The sequence below is a fragment of the Benincasa hispida genome, chromosome 1, assembly GCF_027475165.1.
Source record: "Benincasa hispida cultivar pf3 chromosome 1, pf3_genome.v1.1, whole genome shotgun sequence".
Lineage (NCBI taxonomy): Eukaryota > Viridiplantae > Streptophyta > Magnoliopsida > Cucurbitales > Cucurbitaceae > Benincasa > Benincasa hispida.
The window spans coordinates 21,158,522-21,167,780 of record NC_143478.1 but is presented as its reverse complement, the minus strand read 5'-3'; the positions used below and the strand labels follow the sequence as shown (position 1 = coordinate 21,167,780).

The window sequence follows — 9,259 nt, the reverse complement described above, 5'->3', positions numbered from 1 at the left end:
TACTCAACAACCTCCTCTGTTTTAGGTTACGAAGAATTAAGAACTATCTTCACGTGTTTTTTCTACTAATCTCTAAATTATCTTATAATAATCTATAAATAATTTCACTTATATAACATTAAGAAAAATTAAGACAATTTGATCGTTGGATCTCTTAAATTTTACTTGAAAATTTTTAATTAATTAATGTTATGATTATACAAAATTTTAATTTATTTTCCTATGTGACTTAAGTTTTTAAATTATCAAACATTTTTTTTATCCTTCGTAAAACCTTTTTTTTATTAATCTTGAGGTTAGAAGTAGAGATGTCCACGGGACGGAGTGGGATCGGGATGCCATTCTTCATCCTCGATCCCCATTTCATTCCCCAGTGAAATTTCCCACAGGGATGGATTTCCCTGTTATTTTTTTTTTTATAAAAAATCAATTAATTTAAATCAATAAATTTTAATTAAATAATTAATTTTATCACTAAATCTTTTATTATGGTTAGTTTTATATGACAATTTGAATTTAATATTCAAATTTTGGCCTAAAAAAACTAATTAATTTTTTTAGTAAAAAGAAAGAAATATAAATCAAATTATTCACATAATATTAGATAACTATACTAAATATGTAAAAGCTAATAGTAAAAGCTAATCGGGTGGAAATGGGAACGGAGCAGGCCTGGGGTCGGGGGCAGGGACGAGGAATGTATTCTTCGTTTCCGTCCCCGTTTAGCTCACGAGAAATTTCTTTTCCCTACTCACTTCCTCATTTTCCGCCTAATCGGAGAATTTCCACTCGTTCGAAACAGATCAGTCCCTAGGAAAATTGGACATAGTTAGAAGTTAAATCTCACGGCCAATATTGGTTTTTTAAAACTGTAGACCCTTATTCTATATTTATGTAAGATATTTCATCTTCAATATGTTTTAAAAACAAAATCTCTAATAATTAGCAGTTTTCATATGCGTAAAAAAATTTCCAAAATCCTGGTTAGCACTTTGCAACTCAACCCATCAACGCCCATCGGGAATTTGTTTGCTTAATTCTCTCTTCCAATCGCTATCTACAGGTTTTACTTCTCGTAGGTTTTTTTTTTTTTTTTTTTTTTTTGTTTTTTTTTTTCTGTATCAAATCTCTCTCTGTTTCCTGGTAATCTCCTTGTTAATTCGATTGTTTTTTGCAAATTTGTGAATCGTAGTAATGTATTTTTGTTTCGCTGTGCTTCTTTCGGTTTGTTTCGGAGTGGTGTAATTCAGTTATTGAGTGTGTCGCTTTAGCTATGAATGAGTAGTGGGGGGAGTGAGATTGAAATTTATGGTTCACTAATGTTAATGATATGTTGTTACCTTGAAGCTTGAATTTCAATTTCGAATTGGGTATATGAAATTTTTGTTGTTTATCGTGGTTTCCTTTTATAATGTTGTTCATAATCTGATTGTGAATTTTATTGTCTCAATCTGCAGAACTTCTGATATCAGCATTGAGCAATCGGAGGTTGATGATAATACAATGATGGGTGAACGTGAATCTATTGATTTAGAACAAGGATGGGACTTCATGCAAAAGGGAATCACAAAATTGAAGAACATTCTCGAGGGATTGCCAGAGCCACAGTTCAGCTCGGAAGATTACATGATGCTCTACACGTATTAATTTTTCTAAATTGCCTGCTATTCTTGTTTATATATATATATATATATATATATATATATATTTATTTATTTAATTATTAAGGGTTGGAATGGAAGTTTCAATTAGTACTTAATACACTTTGAAGGGTTGCAATCTTCCCTGTTTTCTTGATGAGTTAATTTTGTTCTTCAAATTAGAGAGGATTTCCTTTTTTTGTTCTTGTGTAGCAATTTGAAGGTTGGTTTTATGGAGATGATGAATCCAACTTTTATCTATCATGTTTACAGGACCATCTATAATATGTGTACTCAAAGGTTTCCTCATGACTACTCTCACCAGTTGTATGACAAGTACCGCGAATCATTTGAAGAGTATATAATTTCATCGGTAAGAAATATTAGTTCATATATTGGTTTTCCTTGATCTTATGGGTCATATCTTTCTCGTAACTTGAAATTTTGCAGGCTCTTGTTGTTTCTATATTATAAATGGTTAATTGTTGTTTCTATGTTATAAATGGTTAAGTGTCCTTAATTATTTTCCTATCAATTTCATGTCAGTGTCCTTAATGGTCTAAATTCACCGTTGAATTCGTTAAGCTTGACGCTAAAGTGCTTTTGTCATCTTGCACATTTTTCACATGACATTAAATTCTTAGTCCTAGCTTCACAATATTATATTTGTCTTGTATGATTGCATTTTTCACATGACATTGTATTGTTAGTCCCAGCTTCACAATATTATATTTGTCTTCTATGGTCACATTTTATACATGACATGGTATTGTTAGTCCTAGGTTCACATATTATATATGTATTATGAGTTATCCTTCATGTGAAAAATTTCATGGTCAGGTTCTAGTTTTTCTGGGGTGCAGTTTATTTGTTTCACACGCTCACAATTGAACTTTCTTTTCAGGTATTGCCTTCTTTGAGGGAGAAGCATGATGAATTCATGTTGAGAGAGCTTGTGAAAAGATGGGTAAACCACAAAGTGATGGTTAGGTGGCTTTCTCGCTTCTTCCATTATCTTGATCGCTACTTTATTGCTCGAAGGTCACTTCCATCTCTGCATAGTGTTGGGCTGACTTGTTTTCGAGATCTGGTATGCGACCAGTTACCACCAGACATTGTGCTTGGTTCTTCTTAACATGTTATATTCTTGCTCTTGCCTCTTTGCTTGGCTAAAATCTGTTCGTGTTCTTACCCGTGAAATTTGTGACTTAATAAATTTGCAAGTCATTGCAATAGAATATGTTATTGATATTTGTGTTGGTTTAGGTTTACCGGGAGTTGAATGCAAAAGTTAGAGATGCTGTTATATCACTGGTATATTAACTTGATGCCCTTTTATTTTGTGCACAATCTTTTAAGCTTTGCATTGCATAACTAGATTTTCTCCTATCAGATCGATAAAGAGCGTGAAGGAGAGCAAATTGACCGAGCTCTGCTAAAGAATGTCTTAGGGATATTTGTGGAGATTGGGATGGGGGAAATGGATTGCTATGAAAATGATTTTGAAGTAGCCATGCTCGAAGACACTGCTGCTTATTACTCTCGGAAGGCTTCAAACTGGATTCTCGAAGATTCTTGTCCTGATTATATGTTGAAAGTAATTCCTTTTGTTCTTTTATTAGCTTTGTAGATTACCGTAATTTATCTTTCTGGTAGCCTAACTCATTTCATTGAACATTCTAGGCTGAGGATTGTCTAAGACGTGAGAAGGACAGAGTTTCACATTATTTGCATTCCAGCAGTGAACCTAAACTTCTTGAGGTTTGTTTGTCTTCCCCCCCCTTCATTCTTTGATCCTGATCATCCTCAGAAATATAGTTGATATGTTCCTCTTTTTTGTTTCTAGAAAGTTCAGCATGAACTGTTATCTGCCTATTGTACCCAGCTGCTTGAAAAAGAGCATTCTGGATGTCATGCATTGCTTAGAGATGACAAGGTACTTGCAAAATTTACTATATTTGATTTTCATGTATATGGTTGTCAATTTGAAACGTGAACTTATATTTTCTTCTTCCTTGGTGTTTATGGGATATTTTCTAGGTGGAAGACTTATCAAGAATGTTCAGACTGTTCTCTAAAATTCCTCGGGGCCTAGAGCCAGTTTCAAATACATTTAAGCAGGTTAGTGACTTAACCACTTCAACTTTGCCTTATATTTGTTTTCCAATAGAGATGATTAGAATTCTTTTCTCTTATCTTATCTTCCTTATCTCTAATGTGATCTTAAAATTTCCATCATTCAGCATGTTGCTGCTCAGGGGACTGCCTTGGTCAAACAAGCAGAAGATGCAGCAAGCAACAAAAAGGTTTGTCACTATCCATCGTATGTTGTTTATTCAATGCATTATACCGAAGTTTTTAGTAAAGCATATATATTATCTCCCAAGAAAATCTCTTCGAGGAAAAACGTTTCTGCTTTCCGCTTTTCAGAAATTAGAGGGGTGATTAATAGATGATATAGATGAACATTAATTTCTCTTTCTACTTTAATTTGGATAAATTATTGTCCCTTATTACTTCAATTTCTCTCTCTCTATTTTATATTCTTATATTACTTGATAATTATGGGTATCTTGGTGTTACATTCACAACTTATTTTTCTTTTGGAGATATTCCGATGTGTTATAGGCATAGCAAATATCATACTGAAGTTTCCAGTTTTAGACAGATATATGGACATGTCTCGGTCTTGCATCTGGGCTAAGAAGAAATAAAATGAAAGCCGTGTAATTTAAGAATTTAATAACACTAAAAAAGTGACCTAATACTTAATAAGTAAATGGGTTTCCTTATCATTAATAGTTGTTTTATGAATTGCTGGACTCAGTTTCAAATGTTCATGCATTTAAATTCAATTTGGTGTACCATGTATAAGTGAATTGTGTATTGTAACTGTTCTTGTCGTCCTCAATGAACAATAATTAGGAACTGTGTGTGGTTTTGGAAAGGTTTAATATCCGAAGTGTTCAGGGCTGCAGTGTTGATTTTATGATTTAGCTGTACTTTTCATGAACATTTATTGAGTTCTATCTCAATGGAAACTGGTTTTTTCGATAAAAAAAAAAAGGCGAACATTTACCTGAATTACAAATGCCAATTTTGTAAGGTTATTTTTGCTATAACTGAGGACATATTCTTTTTTCCTTCTTTTTAGGCTGAGAAAAAGGATGTGGTTGGCTTGCAAGAACAGGTAATCTTCCTTTACACACGCTCTCTTTCTCTCCCTCTCTCTCTCTCACACACACACACACACAATGATTTAAAATTATGATCTGTATTTTAGGTGTTCGTAAAAAAGGTGATGGAACTACATGATAAATATTCGGCATATGTGGACAGCTGTTTCCAAAATCATACACTTTTCCATAAGGTGTGTTCTTTTTTACTAGTCTATTACCACGTGCAAAGTGTAATTATCACATAAGGTGGTCTAAAAACCCGGGGTTACTAGAAAAAAGATATTGTGGTATAGAACTACTAAGATTTAAATTGTTACTCAGACTATATGTGTATCTATTTAGGCTCTCAAGGAGGCTTTTGAGGTCTTTTGCAACAAGGGTGTTGCTGGAAGTTCAAGTGCAGAGTTACTCTCAACGTTTTGTGATAACATTCTGAAGAAAGGTGGAAGTGAGAAACTGAGTGATGAAGCCATTGAGGAGACTCTTGAAAAGGTTCGTTCTTTTTTCCTATATTTTGTTCCTTCTTCCCCTTGTGATTTCTGGAGGATGTTACCATTATAACCCTTCTCTGTTTGCAGATAGTGAAACTGCTTGCTTACATCAGTGATAAAGATCTTTTTGGCGAATTTTACCGGTAACTCTCTAGATTTTCATATTAATTGGTTTTTAAGGTAAAACCGCAAAATATGAAAAATGAAATAATGATGATTAATTGCATAATATTTTGCAGGAAAAAGCTTGCGCGACGACTTCTTTTTGATAAGAGTGCCAATGACGACCATGAGAGAAGTATTCTGACTAAACTGAAACAGCAATGTGGTGGTCAGTTCACATCAAAGATGGAGGGCATGGTAAACCAAATGTTTATTTGTAATTTGAAGTGCGTGATGTTATGAAAGTATTTACAAGTGTGATTGTTTTGAATTCCCTTAGGTAAAAGATTTGGCTATGGCAAGGGAGAACCAAGCGAGCTTTGAGGAGTATCTTAGCAATAATCCACAAGCACATCTTGACATCGACTTGACAGTTACTGTTCTAACTACTGGGTATTGGCCTAGTTATAAGTCCTTTGATCTCAACCTCCCAGCTGAGATGGTACGCGAGTATTATTCTCATTTCGAGTTTGACCATTTACAGGTTGGACATCTTGATGAAAAACTGCATCTTTACCTTTTCTTTTCTCAACTTCAGGTTAAATGCGTCGAGACTTTCAAAGAGTTTTATCAGATTAAAGAAAATCACAAGAAGCTAACATGGATTTATTCTCTGGGTATCTGTAACCTCAGCGGAACGTTCGAACCAAAAACTATCGAACTAATTGTGACTACTTATCAGGTTAGTACATCATCCCTTTCGAACTTGACTTTCCTCTGGTTTTGGAAAATTGGAAGTTAGTTCTACTGCCAAGTCCTTAATGCCGATTTATATGGCCCTCCTTTTTGTATGTTTTTAGGCTTCTGTCCTGCTGCTGTTTAATTCCTTTGACCAACTTAGTTACTCAGAAATTAAGACACAACTAAATTTGAGCGATGAAGATATTGTGAGACTACTCCATTCCTTGTCGTGCGCCAAATACAAGATTCTTAACAAGGAGCCAAGTACTAAAACTATCTCACCAACCGATAGCTTCACGTTCAATTTGATGTTTACGGACAAAATGAGGAGGATCAAGGTTCTATTTCTTCACTAGTTAATATTTTCATGCACTCGTGATACTAACCATAATCATTCTTGTAAGAGGCCGTGTTTTGATATTCCTTTGTGCAGATTCCTCTTCCACCTGTTGATGAGAAGAAGAAGGTAATTAAAGATGTCGACAAGGACAGACGATATGCTATCGATGCATCAATTGTCCGCATTATGAAAAGTCGGAAAGTTTTGAGTCACCAGCAGTTGGTGCTAGAGTGTGTCGAGCAACTCAGTCGCATGTTCAAGGTTTCTCTCTAACAGTTTCATGTCAATGCTTTGTTTCTTAATCTGCTTTTTAAATTTCAAATTCTAAAAAGAAATCTTGCAAATTTGCAGCCTGACTTTAAGATAATAAAAAAACGTATTGAAGATCTAATCGCCCGAGACTATCTGGAAAGAGACAGTGACAACCTGAGCTTGTTTAGGTACCTAGCATGATCTGACCTTCATCAAAGTAGAACACCTCGAGATTTTTATGACTAGAAATAGCTTGAAAGGAAACCCTACAATGGCAATGGAGATGGAGATGGTGGTACGAGTTCGCTTGTAAATTGTACATTAAGTTGAGGAGGTCGATATTGATATGGATTGAACCATTTTTTCTTCATAGGAAGTTGAGATACTTGTTATATGATTAGGAAATGATGGTGTTTAGATTTGCTGTTGCATAATTGGCAAATAGAGTGAGAATAATTGAATTATTGCTGTAATTTCCATGTGCCTATTGATTGAATAATTTGTTCATCAGCTGATATGTCCCAAGCTGTGTATATGTCTTTAAATGAGCACTATTGTTTTCTCCATATATTATTAATGTTAATACTATTCTTTTTCCAAGTCTAATTTTCTTCAGTTATGTTGAGGTTTCAATTGGTAAAGACACTCAATTAAGCACTCTGCATGTTAAAGAAAGCATAAGTCACCTCAAAAAATATATGGAAAAAAATTGCGTCCTGGCCATGGACAATGATAGCCCTTTTAAGTTTTAGTTTTGAATTTTAGACTCTTTTTAAAAAGATTGTTTTTTTTGACCCATAGATTTGAAAACTAAGTAAAATTATTGTAACGCCATTCACATTTCAAAAGTAACTCCAAACCCTCCAAACTCTCACTCTCACTATTTTCCTTTGCCATTTCCGGTCATCATCATTTTTTTCTACCATTTCCTCAATTTCACTCCATTTATCTCGATTTCTCTTGCAATTTTCCTTTTCATTGAAGATTATTTGGGATTTTTCATCTAATCAGGTATGGATTTTCATTTTTTTTGCTCAATGTTAGTTTATCTTAGATGCTATAAAATGTTTGTTTTAAATATATGTTAGATCTATGTTGAATGTTATTTTTTTCCCCAAAAACATAATGTTCGGTGTTTTCTAAATAATTTTGGGCCTAAAAATAAGTTTTTGGAAATCGATCTTACCCGGTCGGGCTTCAATGATGACCTGGTATGTGAACGGGCAGAGAAGATTGGGGAAGATTGGTGCCCGATGTTAGACCGGCCGAGGCCCCATGTATATTTCAACCGGGTATGGGTGGGAAAGAGAGGACCATTAATTCATTATATTTTTCTTCGAGAGATAGAGGAACCTAGGAGAGATGTTATTAGCTTTAATCTTATGGGTAATAAGGTATCCTTCAACCAAATAGAGTTTAACCTTATTACAGGACTAAAAAATCAAACTAGAATTGTGAGGGGAGAAAATTCTTTTGTTAGACTTAGAGCTAAATATCTAAACGATAATGAGGGTATGGAGGCATATGAGTTGGACTCTATTTTCCAAGACTTGAGTTTGAAAACGATTTTGATGTAGTGAAAATTGCATTATTTTATTTTATTGAGTTTGCTATGATGGGTAGAGAGAGGAAAAAATGGATTTTGAAAATTCAGCGATCAAAGATGATTGGAATAGATTTTGTAATGAGGACTGGAGCAAGAAAATTTTTGCGAATACAATTAAACGATTCAAACAATGATTGAAAGATAAAGCACGGGTGTATAAGGGCAATGCAGATGGAAAACAACATACGTACAGTCTTTACGGGTTTCCCCATGCTTTTCAGGTAACTTAATTAGTTTGATTTAATGAATATTCATAAAAGTACACCACTTATTCACACTTACATTTCATATAGGTATAGGTATATGAAATGATTTTATCATTATCCGGACGCATTACAAACAGATTGAATGACAATGCGATACCACGCATTTCGAGATGGTCATGTTCGCATTCTCCTCCATGTGGAGTGATTAAAGACGAAGTCTGGGTCAGATGCAACATGTTCCTTTTTAAGTTTTTTGGGTTAGATTTTTTTTTTATTTTTTATTTATTTATTTATTTTTATGATTATAGCTTCTTAGTTTATTTATTCATGATTACAATTTTATGTAGGTAAGGATTACATTGCAACTTGTTCCTTCTAAAGAAGAGATTCAGTTTGTGAATCGTGTTAGCCACCCATCCCTCCACTTGCACCACATGCACTACTTGCACCACCTGCACAACTAGAACTACCTCTACCAACAAATGATGGTGATGTTGCTGGACTTTCAAACACTAAGGAGGTTGATGACAGTGATAATCAACAAAGGCATGATGAGAAGACCGAGAAGAAATGGAAGAAGTACTGTAAATTGATTAAGCTAGTCAAACGTCTTGATCATCACGTGGAAAATTTATAACGTGACCTAAAAAGCATTAAGAAGTACTTGCGACGATGATCAAAAGTAAGGATATACCATTATGA

At 34.2% G+C, this 9,259-nt stretch overlaps 1 protein-coding gene across 3 annotated transcripts; it reads left to right on the top strand.

Moving 5' to 3' along the window:
- Positions 1–871: 871 nt before the first annotated feature.
- On the top strand, positions 872–7,345 carry LOC120070193 (cullin-1-like). 3 transcript variants are annotated; one of them, XM_039022051.2, is made up of 20 exons: positions 872–1,063; positions 1,458–1,640; positions 1,914–2,013; positions 2,545–2,730; positions 2,907–2,954; positions 3,034–3,237; positions 3,324–3,401; positions 3,487–3,576; positions 3,681–3,761; positions 3,884–3,946; positions 4,795–4,830; positions 4,924–5,010; positions 5,162–5,311; positions 5,398–5,453; positions 5,550–5,670; positions 5,753–5,914; positions 6,011–6,154; positions 6,273–6,491; positions 6,587–6,754; positions 6,845–7,345. In XM_039022051.2, the coding sequence occupies exons 2-20, from the start codon at positions 1,504–1,506 to the stop codon at positions 6,944–6,946; spliced, it is 2,232 nt and encodes a 743-aa protein (XP_038877979.2). In that variant the 5' UTR covers positions 872–1,063; positions 1,458–1,503; the 3' UTR covers positions 6,947–7,345. The 3 variants fall into 3 exon arrangements, with proteins under 3 accessions (XP_038877979.2, XP_038877980.2, XP_038877981.2); XM_039022052.2 differs by having other exon boundaries at positions 918–1,075; XM_039022053.2 differs by lacking the exon at positions 872–1,063 and adding an exon at positions 1,092–1,370.
- The last annotated feature ends 1,914 nt before the right edge of the window (positions 7,346–9,259 follow it).